The 25,565-nt window shown below is 39.3% G+C and overlaps 1 protein-coding gene across 6 annotated transcripts in view; it reads right to left on the reverse strand.

Annotated features, from left to right (window-relative positions):
- LOC121373202 (phosphatidylinositol 4-phosphate 5-kinase type-1 beta-like) overlaps positions 1-25,565 on the reverse strand; it is an 84,917-nt gene that overhangs the window by 32,490 nt on the left and 26,862 nt on the right. For all 6 annotated transcript variants that reach the window (XM_041499678.1, XM_041499680.1, XM_041499679.1 and 3 more), the window contains exons 6-15: positions 24,663-24,815; positions 23,601-23,660; positions 21,764-22,003; positions 21,366-21,443; positions 11,936-12,041; positions 11,043-11,157; positions 9,113-9,245; positions 6,247-6,334; positions 3,226-3,372; positions 2,400-2,559 (exon numbers count right to left, since the gene is read on the reverse strand). In XM_041499678.1, coding sequence (XP_041355612.1) covers positions 2,400-2,559; positions 3,226-3,372; positions 6,247-6,334; positions 9,113-9,245; positions 11,043-11,157; positions 11,936-12,041; positions 21,366-21,443; positions 21,764-22,003; positions 23,601-23,660; positions 24,663-24,815 — 1,280 coding nt within the window. The remainder of the gene's footprint in view (positions 1-2,399; positions 2,560-3,225; positions 3,373-6,246; positions 6,335-9,112; positions 9,246-11,042; positions 11,158-11,935; positions 12,042-21,365; positions 21,444-21,763; positions 22,004-23,600; positions 23,661-24,662; positions 24,816-25,565) is intronic.

The following is a 25,565-nucleotide window of genomic DNA, read 5'->3' on the forward strand; positions in this document are numbered from 1 at the left end:
TTAAGGTAATCTTAGGGCTAAGATCGCTTCGTGGAACAGGGCCCTGCATAACATTTCATGGAATCACACATTAATTTTAAAAGTTAAAGTCTGTTTTATTTAATGACATTGCAAGAGCACATTGATTTATTCATCGACTATTGGATGTCTTAACATTCAGTAATTTTGTCATATAGTATTAAAAAGGAAACCCGATACATTTATCCATTAGTAGCACGGGATCTTTTATATGCACCATCTCACAGACCGACCACACATTAAGTCAGCTTTACCACAGGGCAACGTCCCACACAAACATCAGTGAATGTCCCATATAGTTAAAGGTGTAGTTTTTAAATGTTAAAGCAAAATTTAATAAAAACATGATTTGCAATAGCTGTCATTATGCAACTTTATGATAGCACCTTTAATACCGGTATAATAGATCACAAACTCAAAATGGTTCTTGACAGTTTTGCTCAAAAGGTACTTATAAATGTCTACAAATATTTTCTTTTGGAGAGGAATAGGAGTAAACTGTCATCAGAAACAGTCCTTTAAACAGCAATGAAACTAACACAAGTTGACCAAAATGTGCTATAGTCTGTTCCAATAAAGTGCACAAATCACCTGTTTACTGACATTTTTCTTTCAATTTCAAGAGTAAACACCACCTTGTACATCAATGAGAGCAAAAACAAGTAAATGCTAAATTAGGTAGACTATCATTAAATAGGTATTTACAAAATATTTACTTCTCTGTTTAATATGTAAGAAATAATCAACGAAAATCATTTTTATTCTATTTCCAACAGTACTATAGCTATAAATATAAATAAATAAATGATTAAATAATTAAATAAATGAAACAAGAAAATCATTAAAAATCTGCAATTTAGAGTACATTATGTAATGCATAAACAGATTATAGTTATTAGAATAAATTATCCTGATCTTCCTCCCCATTTGTGTAAATGTACAGTGTAACGATTACTTGACATACAATTTTTTGGGGGCTGGGTTTACCCATCTCCCTAAAGTATCAAAAATAAAATTTGTAATATATTCAACGTCTCTCTCAAAATAAAGTTAAATTTTCTTTGTTTAACGACCACTTGAGCACATTGATTTACTAATCATCAGCTAATGTCAAACATTTGGTAATTCTCACACTAAGTGTTCAGATTAATCCTGCTACATTGTTCCATTAGCAGCAAGGGATCTTTTTTGTTTACTTTCCCACAGACAGGACAACCCATACCCCGGCCTTTGATACATTAGTCATGGGAGCACTGGTTGGGACAGGAAAAAAGAATCACAGAATGAGTCCCCGAAGGAAAAAGAAGGAAATGTTTTATTTAATGACACACATTTTATTTATGATCATATGGCGTCGGACATATGGTTAAGGACCACACAGATATTGAGGAAGGAAACCCGCTGTCGCCACTTCATGGGCTACTCTTTTCGATTAGCAGCATGGGATCTTTTATATGCATTACTCCATAGACAGGATAGCACATACCATGGCCTTTGATGTACCAGTTGTGGTGCACTGGCTGGAGCGAGAATAGCTGACGGGAATCGATCTCAAACCGACCGCGCATCAAGTGAGTGCTTTACCACTGGGCTACGTCTTGCCCCTGGGTCCCCGAAGGAGGTTTGATCCTACAACCAAAGCCTTCTCAGCCAGATGAGCATTCTACCAACTGAGCTACATTCCGCTGATTCAGAAAATAAAGACCGTAGTACAAAATGGCCAAAACATTTACTGAAGTCAAAATAGTCCACTGTATTAACAGAACTTGAGAAATTAACTTGAGACAAGCATGGTTTAACACACTGAAAGATAAAACACACAACAAAACAACATTAGGTATACAAAATCAGACCAAAAAAAAAAAAACATTAAAAATTAGCGTGCCAATATGGACATAATGTTCATGATTTGAAAATGATCATATTCCCTAGAAATGTTCCCAAATTAAAGAAATGAACTAAAGGTCAAGGCTAATATACTGCTGGCTGTACAATTTACATGAAGTCTAAATTTAAAGCTATATATTAATTTATATTTGAATTTCCTCAAGCACACACACACACACATACACATACAAAACACCACGGGCCTAATTCACTAAACTCTCGCAACTTTGCGATATCGCAGTGCAATGCTAAAAGACTTGCAAAGAGAATGCTTCGTTGTCTATCTGAGCCTAAGAGAGCTTTGTGAATTGGGCCCCAGCTACATATGTAGTGGCAGATATAAGATAGCCCCAGGGCCCCCACGACTCCCCTAAATTTTATGAGTTATATTTTTTTTTTCATTTTTTTTTCACTTTTTACGTTGGAGAATCCGAGGAATCCTTTCGGCCACATGTCATTGGGGTCACCCTAAATAGATTTTCTGGAGTAAGTACCTTTTATCGCCTCCCCCATCAAAGTTCGGCGATACTGCTTGTTTGCGAAGCTCTTCCGTTTTACCCGTGTTTGAAAGGTTCTGGTTGTTGGGAGGTGTACATTTAGTGCTGGACTTGGTCTGAACTGGTACAAGATCTGGTTTGCTACTCAAGGAAGGATCTGAAAAAAAAAAAAAAATTATCATCCATTAAAGGCTTTTGTATGAGATATCACTGGCACTATAATTTGTTTTATCTTCTGCGATATTCTCCTAGGAGATATCACTTCTTTTGTTACGTCACTGTGTGTTTCAGTGCTAAACCTATCATTAGTGACGTCACGCCTCTGTCGTTATGCTAGTTAACGAGTCTACAATTGTCACAAATGAAAAGAATGATAATGGATGATAAAAAGAATACATGTTTGCACACACTTGTGCAATTGGAAGCAATTATAATCAATCTGCATTTAAGCAGTGCCCACTAGATGAATTTAAAGAAATGTTTTATTTACGGTTATATGGTGTCAGATATATGGTTACGGACCACACAGATATTGAGAGAGGAAACCCGCTGTCATCACGTCATGGGCTACTCTTTTCGATTAGCAGCAAGGGATCTTTTATATGCACCATCCCAGACTGGATAGCACATACCATGACCTTTGCTACACCAGTTGTGGTGCACTGGATGGAGCGAGAAATAGCCCAATGGGCCCACTGACGGGTATCTATCCCAAACTGACCGCGCATCAAGCGACCGCTTTACCACTGGGCTATGTCTTGCCCCACAGTATCCAGAAGGTTAACTAACTTAAAATATTTATAAAAATTAGGAAAAAACTCACTGCATTCGTCTGAGAAGCTGATCGTGCGCTGCGTTTTCTCTGGGACCCGCTTGTCACTGTTGGACGGCTCAGTCTGTTCCGTGATGGTCGACTGAGTCCGGGCGCGACTCACCTGGCCTTTCTTTTTAGATGGAGAATGTTTCAGAGCTGAAATTAAAGTACAGATACACAAAGTTAAAGTTTGTTTTATAAAACGACACCACTAGAAGGTAGAAGGGAATGTTTTATTTAACAACACGCTCAACATATTTTATTTACAGTTATATGGCGTCAAACATATGGTTAAGGACCACACAGGATGACACATACCATGGTCTTTGATATACCAGTCATGGGGCACTGGCTGGAACGAGAAATAGCCCAATGGGCCCACCAACAGGGATCGATTCCAGACCGACCGCATATCGAACGGGCGTTTTACCACTGGGCTATGTCCAGACAGGATAGCACATACCACAGCCTTTGTCCAGCTGTGGTGCACCAGATGGAACAAGAAAAAACCCCCAAAAAACCAACCAATCAGTTGAATGGATCCACTGAGGTGGTTTGATCCTGCAATGCAAGCAGCTTAGGTGAGCACTCGACCGACTGAGCTACATCTCACCCCTCTAAAGTATAGATACATAAAATAAAAATATACCTCCTTTTTAGATGGTTAAAGTTAGTTTGATTTGCTCAACAACACTACTAGAGCACATTGATTTATTAGTCCTCGGGAATTGGATGTCAAACATTTGTTAATTTTAAAATATAGTCTTAGAGAGGAAACCTGCACCATCCCACAGACAAGATAGCACACACCACAGCCTTTTATATACCAGTTGTGGTGTAGAGGGGATCGGAAGGAAATGTTTTATTAAACGACACACTCAACACATTTTATTTATGGTTATATGGTGTCAGATATATGGTTGAGGACCACACAGATATTGAGAGAGGAAACTCACTATCACCACTTCATGGGCTACTCTTTAAAGCAGCAAGGGATCTTTTATATACACCATCCCAAAGACAGGATAGTATACACCATAGCCTTTGTTACACCAGTTGTGGAGCACTGACTGGAACGAGAAATAGCCCAATGGGTCCACCGACGGGGATCGATCCTAGACCGACCACGCATCAAGGGAACGCTTTACCACCGGGCTACATCCAGCCCCGATGGGGATCGATTCCAGACTAACCGTGCAGCAGGCGAGTGCATTACCACTCCCTTTTTAAGATGGACTATCTTTTGTAACAAAATACTGAATACCTATATGTTGTAATATTGTATTTTAAAGATACATACAGCAACATCTAAAGTGACAAATCCTAATTTTTAAACACATAAGGCATATTTTTCACTATTAAAGAGTTATTTTTGATAACTGAAATCAGCCATTACGTAGACTTTATTATTTAGATTATTCATTTCCATACATTGAAGTGTTTCTGGTCATCGTGGTGTTTTTAATAGATTCACAAAACGCATGTTTCATATTTTTAAAAACGCACATGTGTCTGACAAGAAACGTTATGGAGAGTCGAGTTCTAGTCTCTTTTTAAGGGTATATCACCATGACAACATCACACTCTTGTTTCACTCTGTTGTAACTGTATCCAGATGTGTTACATATTTGTAGATTAACTAAACTTAGTATTCATTTTCACGGGCTGAAACTAGGATCTGTGCGTTTAACTAAAAAACTTTTCAGCCCAACATTGATTGTCATATCAGATGTTTGACATGGTAATAATGGCTAAAGCGTGATAAAAAACAAAACAATGCCATTACAAATGGAATATTTTACAAAGCAAAACTAAGGAATTAAAAAAAAAAATTGGTCAAACCTCTAATAACAGATTTTATTACATACCTATTCAATCTTACTATAGTGATAAAGACATTGCTAAACCATGTGATACATTTATCTCGTATCACACATATGTGCGATCTGGACCAGAACTTTTAAACAGGGAATTCTCTTTTTATTTTTACTGAAGTTAGCACCTTTTATTTACTGACGTCATGTCTGATTTACCAAATTACGTCACATCGTATTTGAAACATTGCACAATATTGCCGCCAAGTATGATTCTTAACGTTAAATAAAGCCATGAAAGGAGGATTGATTAATAGATTTAAGAAATTAAAACACTTTTGTAAAAAATAAAAGGTATGTAATACAGAACTTCAGATACATTATTTTTGCTTCCTATTTACTGCACGAGATTGCGTAGTTCCTTGTGCAAAATAAACTTGTGTAATAGATAGGAAATGTAAACAACGTATATGAGTTCTGTATACTTACTCACCTTAGTGTTAACCTTTAGACTACTGGATTAATTTTGAACAAAAACCACGTTGAGTGGGTACAAGTTTATAATTTTTACTCACATATATTCACTTAAATGTTTTATAAATACATGAAATAAAGTTCATATATGAATCGGTAAGTATTATTTTCGTGTCTTTATTTGTAATTTTTATTATTTTAGATCGGCTAATGGTGATTAAAATTAGGCAAAAAATAGAAAAAGTTGCGTTTACTTACGGGCATTTGTGGCCAGCTGTCCAGTATTTATGTCCATTATTCCCGATAACAGTGGTTTTCTGACCAGAATTTTTTTTAAAACTACTATTCATATTGCAATATTTGGTAATTTTCGTTGTTGGTAAAACGATCAAATTTATTATCAAATTAGCTGTTACAATCAGCTATCGATCCCTGAAAATTACCGCGACGTGCCGCCATTGTTGTCAAGCGAAAATACTTGCCGAAAACCACTTTTTGAACTCAAAATTTCAAGGTATTTTCAATTGAAAAAATCAAAACAAAAACCACCATTTTGAAAAAAAATCTTTTTTCTTTAATTATATTTCCGTTTCCGGTGAGTGTCGTGTGCAAAACGGCGGGAAATATGAATTGTGGAATGCACTGTGTACAGTGTACAGTATATCGATTGACGTGACGTCGGGCGAGATATCTCGCCTGCAGTAGTCAGAAGGTTAAAGATGAGACTGAATACAATACTTACGAGTAGGTACTTTCCTAAAGACACGCGTGGAGAAGAATGCGAGGTATCGGTTAGCATAATAGCTTGGTCTATGTACAGAAATCGTATCCTGAAAAAAAGAAAAAAACCCCATAAAAACAACTGGGAACAAAAAGTGTGTTAGCACAGTAGCTTGGTCTACGTACAGAAGTCGTATCCTGAAAGAAAGAAAAAATGGAAACAAAAAGTGTTGTATCTTAGTGCAGTAGTTTGGTCTATGTACAGAATTGGTATCCTGAAAAAAAAAAAAAAAACCCAACTGGAACATAAAGTGTTGTATGTTAACACAGTATCTTGGTCTATGTACAGAAATGGCAATCTGGAAAAAAAAAAAAAAAAAAACCCATAAAAACTGGGAACAAAAAGTTCGGTCTATGTACAGAAATGGTACAAAAACAACTGTACAAACTAGGAAGAAAATGTGACGTATATTAGTGCAGTATCTTGGTCTATGTACAGAAATGGTACAAAAACAACTGTACAAACTAGGAAGAAAATGTGACGTATATTAGTGCAGTATCTTGGTCTATGTACAGAAATGGTACAAAAACAACTGTACAAACTAGGAAGAAAATGTGACGTATATTAGTGCAGTATCTTGGTCTATGTACAGAAATGGTACAAAAAACAACTGTACAAACTAGGAAGAAAATGTGACGTATATTAGTGCAGTATCTTGGTCTATGTACAGAAATGGTACAAAAACAACTGTACAAACTAGGAAGAAAATGTGACGTATATTAGTGCAGTATCTTGGTCTATGTACAGAAATGGTACAAAAACAACTGTACAAACTAGGAAGAAAATGTGACGTATATTAGTGCAGTATCTTGGTCTATGTACAGAAATGGTACAAAAACAACTGTACAAACTGGGAAGAAAATGTGACGTATATTAGTGCAGTATCTTGGTCTATGTACAGAAATGGTACAAAAACAACTGTACAAACTAGGAAGAAAATGTGACGTATATTAGTGCAGTATCTTGGTCTATGTACAGAAATGGTACAAAAACAACTGTACAAACTGGGAAGAAAATGTGACGTATATTAGTGCAGTATCTTGGTCTATGTACAGAAATGGTACAAAAACAACTGTACAAACTGGGAAGAAAATGTGACGTATATTAGTGCAGTATCTTGGTCTATGTACAGAAATGGTACAAAAACAACTGTACAAACTGGGAAGAAAATGTGACGTATATTAGTGCAGTATCTTGGTCTATGTACAGAAATGGTACAAAAACAACTGTACAAACTAGGAAGAAAATGTGACGTATATTAGTGCAGTATCTTGGTCTATGTACAGAAATGGTACAAAAACAACTGTACAAACTGGGAACAAAAAGTAACATATGTTAGCGCAGTAGTTTGGTCTATGTACAGAAATGGCATCCTGAGAAAAAAAAGCCCACAAAAATAACTACAAACTGCGAACAAAAAAAAGGTATTGTTAGCACAGTAGCTTGATCTAGATATATAGAAATGATATCTTACAAACAAAATTGTTCTAAATAAACAAAAACAACTATTTAACAGAGAACAATCTATTAGACACATTAAATCTGTATTTGGTGATAATATTTTATTATTAATTAGCCAATTTTTTTTATTTTTTTTAAATATAAAACGCCACAAACATTTAACACAGAGACAAAGACATTTTTAGTTTTTTGGACATTACAAACATGGATGATGATGAGATGAATAGTGAAGCCGCAGTATTTCCATTTCAGTATGGGATTACTTGACAGGGCCGTGCTCCACGCTTGCTGTCAGTTATGCTACCTCAGTATCACCCGAGCCCGGGATACATGGAACCTGCAATGCATGCCAGGTAATCATACCCCATGTGACACACCCATAATCGCACCCGTGAAGTAGAATACTTTATTTTTGCTTGGAATTTATTTTCGTGTGAATGAAATTCATGAAAATATATTCCACGCGAAAATAAAGGCCGACAAAAAAATAAATGAAATATGTAGTCTCGTTCAATACCACATTAGTTTCCAATGTACGAGGCTAGTAGTAACAAAGCGGTGCTCCCTCCTGTCACGGGACAAACCACAAAACACGAAAGCTGTTTAAAACTTTAAACCAAGAACACGATGATAAGTACATACATGATAAACCAAGCACACGATGATAAGTACATACATGATAATAAAACAATACTAACACTAAAAAGCTTTATGCTGTTTTCCTTCGCATGTGCTAGTGATCAGTTCATCGGACAGAGTCTACACGGATTAGTTCTACAGATTAGCATAACAACCGTTTTTAAAACAAAATTATTGACATCTGTACTTCGTTTTTTTATTGATGGGGGTTGGGGGATTCGCGAAAATAAATGTTCACGAACTGACCCATTTTCATTAAATTGCGAAATTTTGATCCCGCGAAAATAATGTATTCTACAGTACCCATTGAGTCTAGCGATGCACTCACTCTGGGTTGGATCCCCATTGCCTCAGGTGGGATATGAACCTATTACCTACCAGCCTGAAGTCCGGTGGCATAACCACTATACCTACCAGCCTGAAGTCCGGTGGCATAACCACTATACCTACCAGCCTGAAGTCCGATGGCATAACCACTATACCTACCAGCCTGAAGTCCGGTGGCATAACCACTATACCTACCAGCCTGAAGTCCGGTGGCATAACCACTATACTACCAAGTCTGGCATAATTTGCCCCAAAAAGTTAATTTGAAACATTACATGCCCTTTGCACACGAAGCCACATTTTGACAGTTTTGCCATTTGAAACTTCAATTTCACTACAGGGTTTCTGAGCAAATTCACTGACTGATAAAAACTTTAGAATTCTGCTAATTTTTCCTTACCCCATCAGTGACAATGGATTTGATAGAATGTTCTAGTTTCTTCTTAAGTCGGTAAGACTGAAGGATGTCGATAATGCCGAGATACAAATACATTCGCTCTCCCCTTGAATTGCGAGCTGGAATTCCGCCAGGCCTACAACAAAAACATACTGATAAAGGAAGGAAGGAAATGGTTTATTTAACGACACACTCAACACATTTTATTTACAGTTATATGGAAGGAAGGAAATGGTTTATTTAACGATGCACTCAACACATTTTATTTATGGTTACATGGCATTGGACATGTGGTTATGGACCACAGAGATATTGAGAGGAAAAAAGAAGAAGAAAGAAATGTTTTATTTAATGACGCACTCAACACATTTTATTGACGGTTATATAGCATCAGACATATGGTTAAGGACCACACAGATATTGAAAGAGGAAACCCACTGTCGCCACTTCATGGGCTACTCTATTCGATTAGCAGCAACGGATCTTTTATATGCACCATCCCACAGAAAGTGTAGTACATACCACGACCTTTGATGTACCAGTCGTGGTGCACTGGCTAGAGTGAGAAATAGATACTGATAAAATAATAATTCTTAAATACACTGAAATGCAAAAGTACCTCAACAAATATTGAGGCATCTTTTGTTTTAAGGTACCACTAGAGCACATTAATTTATTTACCATCGGCTATTGGATGTCAAACATTTAGTAATTTTTGACACAAGGAAGTTTTTGTTTTGTTTAACGACACCACTAGAGCACATTGATTTATTTACCATCGGCTATTGGATGTCAAACATTTAGTAATTTTTGACACAAGGAAGTTTTTGTTTTGTTTAACGACACCACTAGAGCACATTGATTTATTTACCATCGGCTATTGGATGTCAAACATTTAGTAATTTTTGACACAAGGAAGTTTTTGTTTTGTTTAATGACACCACAAGAGCACATCGAATGATTAATTATCGGCTTGGATGTCAAACATTGATAATTTTTACATATAGTCTTAGAGAGAAAACCCGCTCCATTTGTTTTCCATTAGTAGCAAGGGATCTTTTACATGCATTTTTTTCTGACAGGACAGTATATACCACAGCGTTTGATGTATACGTCATGCGGCACTGGATGGGATGTGCTGAGGCGTCTGAAACATTCATTCATTGTATCTAGGTCAAATCGCACAATGAAAAATATGTAATAACACCTCTGAGAATTGCATTATGCGACCGAGTTAAAAACCATCTGATATGAAGAGAATACAGAGTTACAGTTTGTTGTGTTTAACGACACCACTAGAGCACATTGATTAACTATTGGATGTCAAACATTTGGTATTTCAAACTCAGTCATCAGAAGAAACCCACTACATTTTTCCCATTAGCAGCAAGGGATCTTTTATATGTACTTTTCCACAGACAGGAAAGCACATACTACGGCCTTTGACCAGTTGCGGTACACTGGTTAGAACGAGAAAACCCCCAATCAGTTGAATGGATTCACTGAAGTGGTTCGATCCTGTGACGCAAGCACCTCGGGCGAGCACTCTAGTGATTTCCCAAGAAAGTTGGCAAGGCATGGTAGACCAAACACTTTTGGGGCATTTTCATCATTTTCAGGGTACTTGTTTTCCATTAAAAATACACAAAAATTAATTGAAATAAACATTAATGTAATTTATGTGCTTGCTTTAATAAATGAATAGCAAAAGATATAAAAGGCATATTTTATTAATTAATAATACCTTTTTGGGTGTTTTATAAAGGCAATTTTAGAATTAATTACTGAAAAAGGGTTGTTTAATCTCAGGGCAGCATGGCACTGATTAAGGCAAGATGGTGCTAGTCTATTGAGGCATGGGGCTGCACCATGCTGAAACAAGCTAGGGAAAACACTAACTCTACCGACTGAGCTAAATGAAGAGAATACATACGGAACATCTTCCATGTCTTCTGAGTAATCTTCGACGTCCGCACGAATTGCCTCTAGTGGTGTGGTACCCGTCGCCAACCGAGTTTTAAAAGACTTCCCTCGCTGTAGAGCCATAGCTAAACATTTAAACATAATATATCAATAAGATGAAAAGTCATAACAGACAAAAGAAGAAAGTAAATAAAATAAATAAATAAAATAATATATATATACAGTGAAACTCCTCTAAATCGGACACGCTCAGGACCAAGTAAAATGTCCGGTTTTAAGAGGTATCCAGTTTACAGAGGTTCTCTTCCGAACAGACATTTAAATAGGGACCATGAAAAACATCCGGTTTTGATGGAATTCCAATTTTGAGAGGTTTTGATGTATATTTTTAACACCATATTCAGTACATTGTGCAATGGTTTTAATATCGGCAGATAAAGTTAATTACACCGCATTCAGTACATTATAAAATATTTTAAAAAGCAATAGATAAAGATATTGTTTTTTTTTAATTTAAAATTAAAATATATACCCCATATTCAGTATATTATGTGAAATGTTTAAAAATCAATATTATATGAATTAAACAAACATTCTGAGAGTAAAAAGGTTTGTTCTGTTTAATTAATCACCGGCTATTGTCAAACTTTTGGTTGGAAAAACGCAAGCACCTCAAGCGAGCATTCAACCGAGTTAAATCCCAGCCCTATTCGGAGGGTATCTGGATTAAAAATCCCATGCCTCAACTGGGATCCAAACCCAGTACCTACCAGCCTGCAGACCGATGGCCTAACAACGACGCCGGTCTTTTACATCATAAAGCTAAACACAAAATTTCGGCTTTCTTGAGGCATTGCGTGAAAAGTCAGGTATTCTGAATTTCCCATTAGAACGGACTCATACTTTTTGCATTAGGAGTCGCGCTGCTGTAAGACTCGGTGGGTGAAATGGCCGTGTCCAGTGTCGTAACTTGCACCGTGTCGCTCACAGATCTCACTCGAGAATGACTCTGAAACAAAACAAAAAACAAACAAATATTTCATTTAATGATGTCCCAAAGCATTTTATGTATGGCTACATGGCATCGACATTTTGTTAAGGGTGTAAAAAAAACAAAAAAACAAAAAATAAACAAATAAATATTTTATTTAATGACATCCCAACACATTTTATGTACGGTTATATGGCATCGACATTTTGTTAAGGGTGTATACAAAATAAAAAACAAACAAATATTTTATTTAATCATGGCTTCTAGATTATGGTAGCCCCACTCCCCTGGCTAGTGATATTCAATGTTGGGCTAGTAAATAACTACTATTGCCATGCCAGACAGGGCTTCTAGATTATGGTAGCCCCACTCCCCTGGCTAGTGATATTCAATGTTGGGCTAGTAAATAACTACTGTTGCCATGCCAGACAGGGCTTCTAGATTATGGTAGCCCCACTCCCCTGGCTAGTGATATTCAATGTTGGGCTAGTAAATAACTACTATTGCCATGCCAGACAGGGCTTCTAGATTATGGTAGCCCCACTCCCCTGGCTAGTGATATTCAATGTTGGGCTAGTAAATAACTGCCATGCCAGACAGGGCTTCTAGATTATGGTAGCCCCACTCCCATGGCTAGTGATATTCAATGTTGGGCTAGTACAGGGCTTCTAGATTATGGTAGCCATGCCATGGCTAGTGATATCTAATGTATGGCTAGTACAGGGCTTCTAGATTATGATATTCAATCCCATGGCTAGTGATAACTACTGTTGGGCTAGTACAGGGCTTCTAGATTATGGTAGCCCCACTCCCCTGGCTAGTGATATTCAATGTTGGCTAGCTAGTGCCAGACAGGGCTTCTAGATTATGGTAGCCCCACTCCCCTGGCTAGTGATATTCAATGTTGGGCTAGTACAGGGCTTCTAGATTATGGTAGCCCCACTCCCTGGCTAGTGCCATGTTGGGCTAGACAGGGCTTCTAGATTATGGTAGCCCCACTCCCCTGGCTAGTGATATTCAATGTTGGGCTAGTAAAGGGCTTCTAGATTATGGCCATGCCACTCCCAGGGCTTCTGATATTAATGTAGGGCTAGTACAGGGCTTCTAGATTATGGTATTCAATGTTGGGCTAGTAAATTTACTGCTACTGCCATGCCAGACAGGGCTTCTAGATTATGGTGCCCCACTCCCATGGCTAGTGATATTCAATGTTGGGCTAGTACAGGGCTTCTAGATTATGGTAGCCCCACTCCCATGGCTAGTGATATTCAATGTTGGGCTAGGCTACTGCCATGCCAGACAGGGCTTCTAGATTATGGTAGCCCCACTCCCATGGCTAGTGATATTCAATGTTGGGCTAGTACAGGGCTTCTAGATTATGGTATGCCACTCCCATGGCTTCTAGATTATGGTAGCCCTAGTACAGGGCTTCTAGATTATGATATTCACTCCCATGGCTAGTAAATAACTACAATGTTGGGCTAGTACAGGGCTTCTAGATTATGGTAGCCCCACTCCCATGGCTAGTGATATTCAATGTTGGGCTAGTACAGGGCTTCTAGATTATGGTAGTCCACTCCCATGGCTAGTGATATTTAATGTTGGGCTAGTACAGGGCTTCTAGATTATGGTCACTCCCATGGCTAGTGATATTCAATGTTGGGCTAGTACAGGGCTTCTAGATTATGGTAGCCCCACTCCTCAATGTTGGGCTAGTGATACTGTTAATAGATTTGGGCTAGTACAGGGCTTCTGGCTAGTGATATTCAATGTTGGGCTAGTAAATAACTAATGTTGCCATGCCAGACAGGGCTTCTAGATTATGGTAGCCCCACTCCCCTGGCTAGTGATATTCAATGTTGGGCTAGTACAGGGCTTCTAGATTATGGTAGCCATCCCATGGCTAGTGATATCTAGATTATGGCTAGTACAGGGCTTCTAGATTATGGTATTCACTCCCATGGCTAGTGATAACTAATGTTGCCATGCTAGTACAGGGCTTCTAGATTATGGTAGCCCCACTCCCCTGGCTAGTGATATTCAATGTTGGGCTAGTACATAACTTCTAGATTTGCCATGCCACTCCCATGGCTTCTAGATTATGGTAGCCCCACTCCCAGGGCTAGTGATTATGGTCCCCATCCCATGGCTAGTGATAACTACTGTTGGGCTAGTACAGGGCTTCTAGATTATGGTAGCCCCACTCCCCTGGCTAGTGATATTCAATGTTGGGCTAGTACTCCCATGGCTAGTGATATTTAATGTTGGGCTAATAACTTCTGTTGCCATGCCAGACAGGGCTTCTAGATTATGGTAGCCCCACTCCCATGGCTAGTGATATTCAATGTTGGGCTAGTACAGGGCTTCTAGATTATGGTATGCCACTCCCAGGGCTTCTAGATTATGGTAGCCCAGGGCTTCTGGCTAGTGATATTCAATGTTGGGCTAGTAAATAACTAATGTTGGGCTAGTACAGGGCTTCTAGATTATGGTAGCCCCACTCCCATGGCTAGTGATATTCAATGTTGGGGTAAATAACTACTGTTGTGCCAGACAGGGCTTCTAGATTATGGTAGCCCCACTCCCATGGCTAGTGATATTCAATGTTGGGCTAGTAAATAACTATTATGGTTGCCACTCCCATGACAGGGCTTCTAGATTATGGTAGCCCCACTCCCAGGGCTAGTGATATTCAATGTTGGCTAGTAAATAACTAATGTTGGGCTAGTACAGGGCTTCTAGATTATGGTAGCCCCACTCCCATGGCTAGTGATATTCAATGTTGGGCTAGTACAGGGCTTCTAGATTATGGTAGCCCCACTCCCATGGCTAGTGATATTCAATGTTGGGCTAGTACAGGGCTTCTAGATTATGGTAGCCCCACTCCCATGGCTAGTGATATTCAATGTTGGGCTAGTACAGGGCTTCTAGATTATGGTAGCCCCACTCCCATGGCTAGTGATATTCAATGTTGGGCTAGTACAGGGCTTCTAGATTATGGTAGCCCCACTCCCATGGCTAGTGATATTCAATGTTGGGCTAGTACAGGGCTTCTAGATTATGGTAGCCCCACTCCCCTGGCTAGTGATATTTAATGTTGGGCTAGTACAGGGCTTCTAGATTATGGTAGCCCCACTCCCATGGCTAGTGATATTTAATGTTGGGCTAGTACAGGGCTTCTAGATTATGGTAGCCCCACTCCCATGGCTAGTGATATTTAATGTTGGGCTAGTACAGGGCTTCTAGATTATGGTAGCCCCACTCCCCTGGCTAGTGATATTCAATGTTGGGCTAGTACAGGGCTTCTAGCCATGCCAGACAGGGCTTCTAGATTATGGTAGCCCCACTCCCATGGCTAGTGATATTCAATGTTGGGCTAGTACAGGGCTTCTAGATTATGGTAGCCCCACTCCCCTGGCTAGTGATATTCAATGTTGGGCTAGTACAGGGCTTCTAGATTATGGTAGTCCCACTCCCATGGCTAGTGATATTTAATGTTGGGCTAGTACAGGGCTTCTAGATTATGGTAGTACACTCCCATGGCTAGTGATATTTAATGTTGGGCTAGTACAGGGCTTCTAGATTATGGTAGCCCCACTCCCATGGCTAGTGATATTCAATGTTGGGCTAGTACAGGGCTTCTAGATTATGGTAGCCCCACTCCCCTGGCTAGTGATATTCAATGTTGGGCTAGTACATAACTTCTAGATTATGGTAGCCCCACTCCCATGGCTAGTGATATTCAATGTTGGGCTAGTACAGGGCTTCTAGATTATGGTAGCCCCACTCCCCTGGCTAGTGATATTCAATGTTGGGCTAGTACAGGGCTTCTAGATTATGGTAGCCCCACTCCCATGGCTAGTGATATTCAATGTTGGGCTAGTACAGGGCTTCTAGATTATGGTAGCCCCACTCCCCTGGCTAGTGATATTCAATGTTGGGCTAGTAAATAACTACTGTTGCCATGCCAGACAGGGCTTCTAGATTATGGTAGCCCCACTCCCATGGCTAGTGATATTCAATGTTGGGCTAGTACAGGGCTTCTAGATTATGGTAGCCCCACTCCCCTGGCTAGTGATATTTAATGTTGGGCTAGTACAGGGCTTCTAGATTATGGTAGTACACTCCCATGGCTAGTGATATTTAATGTTGGGCTAGTACAGGGCTTCTAGATTATGGTAGTACACTCCCATGGCTAGTGATATTCAATGTTGGGCTAGTACAGGGCTTCTAGATTATGGTAGCCCCACTCCCCTGGCTAGTGATATTCAATGTTGGGCTAGTAGTAAATAACTACTAGTGCCATGCCAGACAGGGCTTCTAGATTATGGTAGCCCCACTCCCATGGCTAGTGATATTCAATGTTGGGCTAGTACAGGGCTTCTAGATTATGGTAGCCCCACTCCCCTGGCTAGTGATATTTAATGTTGGGCTAGTACAGGGCTTCTAGATTATGGTAGTACACTCCCATGGCTAGTGATATTTAATGTTGGGCTAGTACAGGGCTTCTAGATTATGGTAGCCCCACTCCCATGGCTAGTGATATTCAATGTTGGGCTAGTACAGGGCTTCTAGATTATGGTAGCCCCACTCCCCTGGCTAGTGATATTCAATGTTGGGCTAGTACAGGGCTTCTAGATTATGGTAGCCCCACTCCCATGGCTAGTGATATTTAATGTTGGGCTAGTACAGGGCTTCTAGATTATGGTAGCCCCACTCCCATGGCTAGTGATATTTAATGTTGGGCTAGTACAGGGCTTCTAGATTATGGTAGCCCCACTCCCCTGGCTAGTGATATTCAATGTTGGGCTAGTACAGGGCTTCTAGATTATGGTAGTACACTCCCATGGCTAGTGATATTATGGTTGGGCTAGTACAGGGCTTCTAGATTATGGTAGGGCTACTAAATGGCTAGTGATATTCAATGTTGGGCTAGTACAGGGCTTCTAGATTATGGTAGCCCCACTCCCCTGGCTAGTGATATTCAATGTTGGGCTAGTAAAGGGCTACTAGATTATGCCATGCACAGACAGGGCTTCTAGATTATGGTAGCCCCACTCCCAGGGCTAGTGATATTCAATGTTGGGCTAGTGATATTAATGCCATGCCAGTACAGGGCTTCTAGATTATGGTAGCCCCACTCCCATGGCTAGTGATATTCAATGTTGGGCTAGTACAGGGCTTCTAGATTATGGTAGCCCCACTCCCATGGCTAGTGATATGGTATGTTGGGCTAGTACAGGGCTTCTAGATTATGGTCAATGTTGGGCTAGTGATAACTAATGTTGGCTAGTACAGGGCTTCTAGATTATGGTAGCCCCACTCCCATGGCTAGTGATATTCAATGTTGGGCTAGTACAGGGCTTCTAGAAATATGGCTAGTGATACTAATGTTGGGCTAGTACAGGGCTTCTAGATTATGGTAGCCCCACTCCCATGGCTAGTGATATTCAATGTTGGGCTAGTACAGGGCTTCTAGATTATGGTAGCCCCACTCCCATGGCTAGTGATATTCAATGTTGGGCTAGTACAGGGCTTCTAGATTATGGTAGCCCCACTCCCCTGGCTAGTGATATTTAATGTTGGGCTAGTACAGGGCTTCTAGATTATGGTAGTACACTCCCATGGCTAGTGATATTTAATGTTGGGCTAGTACAGGGCTTCTAGATTATGGTAGGGCTACTCCCATGGCTAGTGATATGCCATGTTGGGCTAGTACAGGGCTTCTAGATTATGGTAGCCCCACTCCCCTGGCTAGTGATATTCAATGTTGGGCTAGTACAGGGCTTCTAGATTATGGTAGCCCCACTCCCCTGGCTAGTGATATTCAATGTTGGGCTAGTACAGGGCTTCTAGATTATGGTAGCCCCACTCCCATGGCTAGTGATATTCAATGTTGGGCTAGTACAGGGCTTCTAGATTATGGTAGCCCCACTCCCCTGGCTAGTGATATTCAATGTTGGGCTAGTAATTAATGTTGGGCTACTACAGGGCCTAGATTATGGTAGCCCCAGACATGGCTAGTGATATTAATGTTGGGCTAGTACAGGGCTTCTAGATTATGGTATTCACTGTTGGGCTAGTAAATAACTTTAATGTTGGGCTAGTACAGGGCTTCTAGATTATGGTAGCCCCACTCCCCTGGCTAGTGATATTCAATGTTGGGCTAGTAAATAAGCTACTGCCATGCCAGACAGGGCTTCTAGATTATGGTAGCCCCACTCCCAGGGCTAGTGATATTCAATGTTGGGCTAGTAAATAACTTCTACTGCCATGCTAGTACAGGGCTTCTAGATTATGGTAGCCCCACTCCCCTGGCTAGTGATATTCAATGTTGGGCTAGTAAATAACTTCTAGATTATGCCATGCCAGACAGGGCTTCTAGATTAATGTAGCCCCACTCCCAGGGCTAGTGATATTCAATGTTGGGCTAGTAAATAACTGCAATGCCATGCCAGACAGGGCTTCTAGATTATGGTAGCCCCACTCCCCTGGCTAGTGATATTCAATGTTGGGCTAGTAAATAACACTCCCATGGCTAGTGCCATGCCAGACAGGGCTTCTAGATTATGGTAGCCCCACTCCCATGGCTAGTGATATTCAATGTTGGGCTAGTAAATAACTGGCTACTGCCATGCCAGACAGGGCTTCTAGATTATGGTAGCCCCACTCCCATGGCTAGTGATATTCAATGTTGGGCTAGTAAATAACTTCTATTATGCCATGCCAGACAGGGCTTCTAGATTATGGTAGCCCCACTCCCAGGGCTAGTGATATTCAATGTTGGGCTAGTAAATAACTACTACTGCCATGCCAGACAGGGCTTCTAGATTATGGTAGCCCCACTCCCATGGCTAGTGATATTCAATGTTGGGCTAGTAAATAACTACTACTGCCATGCCAGACAGGGCTTCTAGATTATGGTAGCCCCACTCCCAGGGCTAGTGATATTCAATGTTGGGCTAGTAAATAACTAGATATGCCATGCCAGACAGGGCTTCTAGATTATGGTAGCCCCACTCCCCTGGCTAGTGATATTCAATGTTGGGCTAGTAAATAACTGCTACTGCCATGCCAGACAGGGCTTCTAGATTATGGTAGCCCCACTCCCTGGCTAGTGATATTCAATGTTGGGCTAGTAAATAACTACTACTGCCATGCCAGACAGGGCTTCTAGATTATGGTAGCCCCACTCCCCTGGCTAGTGATATTCAATGTTGGGCTAGTAAATAACTACTACTGCCATGCCAGACAGGGCTTCTAGATTATGGTAGCCCCACTCCCAGGGCTAGTGATATTCAATGTTGGGCTAGTAAATAACTACTACTGCCATGCCAGACAGGGCTTCTAGATTATGGTAGCCCCACTCCCAGGGCTAGTGATATTCAATGTTGGGCTAGTAAATAACTACTACTGCCATGCCAGACAGGGCTTCTAGATTATGGTAGCCCCACTCCCAGGGCTAGTGATATTCAATGTTGGACTAGTAAATAACTACAACTGCCATGCCAGACAGGGCTTCTAGATTATGGTAGCCCCACTCCCAGGGCTAGTGATATTCAATGTTGGGCTAGTAAATAACTACAACTACAAGTAGTCAAATGTTGCAGCTAAGTCAATTTTGTAAATATGAATATCCTGCACCCACCCCCAACCCCCCAATGTTTTTTTAGTGTTTTTGTACATGTATTATAATGGTTATATGGCATCGACATTTAGTTACGGGTGTATGCCATCAAATCAAATCCATATAATATACAACAGCAGTAACATACATGTATGTGGCTAAAACTCCTACTTGCAGCTATCAATCGACAAACACCACAGATATAAATACTACCACACCTCACCCATAAAGTAAATCAGAAAACATTTGGGGTTAAGCTGCTCATTTAAGAGGTAACGGGTAGCATCTATGATTATCCTAGTTCCGCACAAAATTTGAGTACTTTCTTTTTTCAGGTACCCCATACATGTTTCAAGCTCAAAGCCTTGACACAGTGGTACATGATGAAATAAAATTGCATACATTTTTTGCCCAGATGAAACTATTTTTGTTTTCAACAAACAAACACACTCACATTTATCATCAATCACAGGACTTGTGGTGTTAACTTCTCTATCAAAAGTTGGGTGCACCTCAAACTTTGACCCAGCCGGAAGTTATATGATTTAGTACATGTACTACCACACAGATAATAAGATGGGTAAATCCATAGCCTACTGTTTTCGATTCGGTAACTTTTATATGCATCATCTCAGACAGGACACACCACAGCTTTTGTTATATACCAGTTGTGGAGCACTGGATGAAACTGGAGAAAACTTGGAACAGGAAGTTCAGGACTCATTGGAAGATGTATTAGCTATCCCATTGGCTGTTGGAATGTTCGGACCAGACTAATATCCCTATTGAAATGTGCAATTGTTTCGAAGGAACATTTTATTTAACGACACACTCAACACATTTTATTTACGGTTATACAGCATCAGAAATATGGTTAAGGACCACACAGATATTGAGAGAGGAAACCCGCTGTTGCCACTGCATGGGCTACTCTTTTCGATTAGCAGCAAGGGATCTTTTATATGCACCATCCCACAGACAGGGTTGTACATACCACAGCCTTTGATATACCAGTTGTGGTGCACTGGTTGGAACGAGAAATAGCTCAATGGGCCCACTAACGGGGATCGATCCCACACCAACCGCGCACTGAGCGAGAGCTGTACCACTGGGCTACATCCCAACCTGTGCAATTGTTTGAGGTCAGGTTAAAGAGAAAAGAAAAAGAAATAGCCCAATAGGCATACTTGGCACTGATCAGGTGTGCACTTTACCAATGGGCTATATCCCACTCAACCGACACCAAATTTCTGGACACAGCAATACTGTACGGAAGGAAATGTTTTATTTAACGACGCACTCAATACATTTTATTTATGGTTATATGGCGTCAGACATCTGGTCAAGGACCACACAGATACTGAGAGAGGAAACTTTCTGTCCACTTCATGGGCTACTCTTTTCGATTAGCAGCAAGGGATCTTTTATATGCACCATCCCACAAACAGGATAGTACATACCATGGCCTTTGTTACACCAATCGTGGAGCACTGGCTGGAACGAGAAATAGCCCAATGGGTCAATGACGGGGATTGATCCTAGAACATGACAATAGGTGCATAGCACTAATCATTTAAATCCTTTTTCCACCCAAAGGCCATCGTATGTGGTAGAATCTTCTTCTAACCAACAGTGTGTGTGCATGAAGGAGAGCATGCACGTGGGCATGTATGTGTGATGTTCCGATATTAACAAAAACATGTTCAATAGCTTACTCGTTCAATCAAAGACTTGTCCAGATTGTGAATACCAACCAATAAACTGTAATCCATGATCTTGAAGCTCTCCAAAACCTGTACAAACAAAACAATTACTATATCATGTGTTACAATAGGCGTATCGTCCAGTTCAGATATTACACAAGGCATCAGAAGGAAAAAAAAGGAATATTTGTTTAATGAAATCTCATCACATTTAAAAAAAATTAAAAATACTGCTATTTGGTGTCTACATACGTCATTTTAAAAATCTGGTGAAACTCTATTCATATTCGTTTCGTAAAATCAGTACGACACACAAACTCATACAATAATCTCTATTAATGGCACTCATATAATATTCTCTACAACCAGACCATTATATTTTTTAAATGTTCTATTTAGACCACACCTACCCTACAATCTCGTTGTAAAGTTTTTATCAGACCGTCGTGTATTTCCTTCTCCAGGAGAATCCCTTCGGGATGGAACTCCTGAAAATCTAGATCTTTGTACGTTGGATTTGATTTCAAGCGTTCCCTCTTCGAGGCTTTTCGCTTGTACGTACTTCCCTTCAAATCATACTTCTCGTGAATCGCAATGGTCGATGGAAGCAGATTGTTCATCACAATGAATCGAATGTTTTTACCACCACACTGAAAAAACAATTAAAAATTTATAAAAATTAAAAATTAAAAAATGTCACAAAAAATTAATTAAATTTAAATTTTAAAAAGATATTCACATTAACTATTTTCTTCAAATTCATTATGAAAAAAATATATCGCACAATGAAAAATATGTTACAAAGGCAATGCATTTGTGGGATTTAAAACATTTAATTAACACCCAACATGTTTCAACCAATTAAAAAATATGGCTTGGCACTAATATTAAACTTACATGACTGGTTTTTTCCTAGCACTCAAAACTGACTACTGTATATCTTCGCCTGTAAGTCGATCTCGACTATAAGTCGAGTCCCTAATTTCCAACCCTGAAAACTTATTTTTTTAAGACCCGTAAGTCGACTCATGAAAAACAACTTATAAATATTGAAGTATTTCTTGTTTTCAGCACATGAGAACAATAATGTACGATATTTGAACAAAAGAAAATTATTTTACAAACTTTGGTTTTTCCATTTTGTACATCACAATATTCTAATCAAACTACATAGCATCAAAACGAAATATTCCCTTAGTGAAAGCTGTTTGACTGTTACTGTATGGCACTGTACAGCATGGTTTTGTGCACTGACAACAACTTTATTTATCAACACTGACAACAGATCACTACGATAAAACTGAAAGTATCATCAGTTAATCACGTTTTGCCGCCATATTAATATATGTAAGGAGGATAACTCTGGAAAGTACACTGGTTTTTGTACCAAATGACATGTGTTCCTGCTGCTCAAGTGAACTGCAGAGACCAGTCTAAGCTATTTTAAGAGAAAGCTCAGTAATATTCATGAAGCTGATAGTCAACAAAAGATTGTTTTAACAACAATTAATGTCAGTGACCATATTTCAAAATAAACTCAGGCAACAGGTATTTAGTATTGTTTACATTATTGCTATTAGAGTGATGGCTGTTACTTTAACTAAGTGGACTGCTGTCTTGGCATGCGAGTGAGATCGCACACCAAAACCGGTCTAATGCCAAATAAATAGGTTATAAACAATAAATTTGTTAAATTAACATATTGGAGTATAAATACAGGGCATAATTCAACAATAAAACTTGTAAAATAATCCACAAAACGGTAATAATTTTGGGTGAAATTTTTTTACCCTCTTATAAGTCGACCCCCTCAAGTTATAAAATAATTTTTGGGTGAAAAAAATTTGACTTATAGGCGAAGATATACGGTAGCACCATAAGTGAGAATATACAAAATAGTTTTAAATGTCACATTTTAAGAAGCTATCTAGGTTAAATCGCACAATGAAAAATATGTAATCACATCTCTGAGAATTTAAAACCGACATAAATCATTTATGCGTTAGGTAAAAAAAATAGTTTTTGTGTCCTAAATTTAATACTCCAGGGCTCGAACTTAAAGAAATTGTCGAAAGTGAAACGACCCATCGTTGACAATTTTGAGATTCTGTTTCATTATCTTATTATTAAGACCCAAATTATGGGATATGCAGAAGCATGGAATTCTGCTAAAATTTGCAGTCTGGTACCATAAATGATTCGGAGAGAAATTCTAGTTTTAAAAAGCTAAACAAAATACAGACTTGCCTGGTAACAATATAGTCCATAAAACTTGGGAAGTAACGTTCTTGAGTTCTGACTGATGTTCTGAAAAGAGAATGAATGAATGAATGAATGAATGAATGAATGAATGAATGAATGAATGAATGAATGAATGAATGAATGAATGAATCAATCAATCAATCAAGGAAATGTTTTATTTAACGACGCACTCAACACATTTTATTTACAACTATATGGCATCGACATATGGTTACGGACTACACAGATATTGAGAGGAAACCCGCTTTCGCCACTTCATGGGCTACTCTTTTCGATTAGCAGCAAGGGATCTTTTATATGCACCATCCCACAGACAGGATAGTACATACCATGGCCTTTGATATACCAGTTGTGGTGCACTGGCTGGAACGAGAAATAGCCCAATGGGCCACCAACGAGGATCGATCCCACACCGACCGTGCATCGATCGAGCGAGCGCTGTACCACTGGGCTACGTCTCGCCCCAAATGAATGAATTAATCAATCAATGATTCAACGAATGAATCAATAAATGAAGCCCAAAATATTAATGACTAACTAACGTTAAAGTTTGTTTTGTTTAACACCACCACTAGAGCACACTGGTTTATTAATCATCAGCTATTGGATGTCAAACATTTGGTAATCTTAGAGGAAAACCCGCCACATTTTTCCATTAGTAGCAAGGGATCTTTTATATGCACCATCACAGACAGAATAGCACATACCAAGGCTTTTGATATACAGGTCATGTCGAGGTTGAAGTTAATCACACCCATGCATTCTATCAATTTATTCTGAGGCATGCAAAATACAAAATAAAGAAGAAAAAAACAAACAAACAAACAAAGAGAAAGAAAGAAATGAAAGAAAGAAAGAAAGAAAGAAAGAAAAAGAAAGAAAAAGAGAAAGAGAGAAACAAACAAACAAAGAGAAAGAAAGAAAGAAAGAAAGAAAGAAAGAACAATAAGTAGAGATGTGAAAATTATACATATGTGTGAATTTAACCAAGATACAACTAAATTAAAATGTCAGGTAATTCGAACAAAGGAAATAATATCAGCCTACCAAAAAATATCCTGGTAACAACTTTTGTAAGAAATCGGCTTCCTTGTGTTGCAGGGTTTTGATAATGAATTCATCATCATCAGTGATGTAGAAGATACTACCGCTCGCTCCAGGGTTAGACAACTCTCGCAAAGGATCATGGCACAGAGAAAGCTGAAATGAGAACATATCATTATTATTATCAGTGATGTAGAAAATATTACTGCTGGCACCAGGGTTAGACAACTCTCGCAAAGGATCATGGCACAGAGAAAGCTGAAATGAAAACATATTATCATCAGTGATGTAGAAGATACTACCGCTCGCACCAGGGTTTGACAACTCTCGCAAAGGATCATGGCACAGAGAAAGCTGAAATGAGAACATATCATTATTATCGTCAGTGCTGTGGAAAATCGTATAGCACCAAGGTCTGACAACTCTTGCATAGGGATACGGTAAATTTGATGAAGTAATTATTGGTTAGAAACGTGTGGCTAACAGATATTCAACATTTATGGCCGATTCTTAATTAAAAAAACAAAACAAAAAACTTCTTTTTTTTATTTTTTTATTAACACCACCACCACTAGAGCACATTGATTATTAATCATTGGTTATTAGATGTCAAACGTGGTAAATTTGACATATAGTCTTAAAGAAAACCTGCTACATTTTATCATTAGCCTAGCAGCAAGGGATCTTTTATATGCATCATCCCACAGACAGGACAGTACATACCACAGCCTTTGTTACACCAGTTGTGGAACACTGGCTGGAACAAGAAATAGTCCAATGGGCCCACCAACAGGAATCGATCCTAGATCGATTGCGCATAAGGCGAGACTCTTGCATAGGGATAGGGTAAATTTGATGCAGTCATTATTGGTTAGAAACATGTGGCTAAAACCCCGTTCTCACTTG

Source organism: Gigantopelta aegis, chromosome 5 (assembly GCF_016097555.1).
Source record: "Gigantopelta aegis isolate Gae_Host chromosome 5, Gae_host_genome, whole genome shotgun sequence".
In the NCBI taxonomy this organism is placed as follows: Eukaryota; Metazoa; Mollusca; class Gastropoda; order Neomphalida; family Peltospiridae; genus Gigantopelta; species Gigantopelta aegis.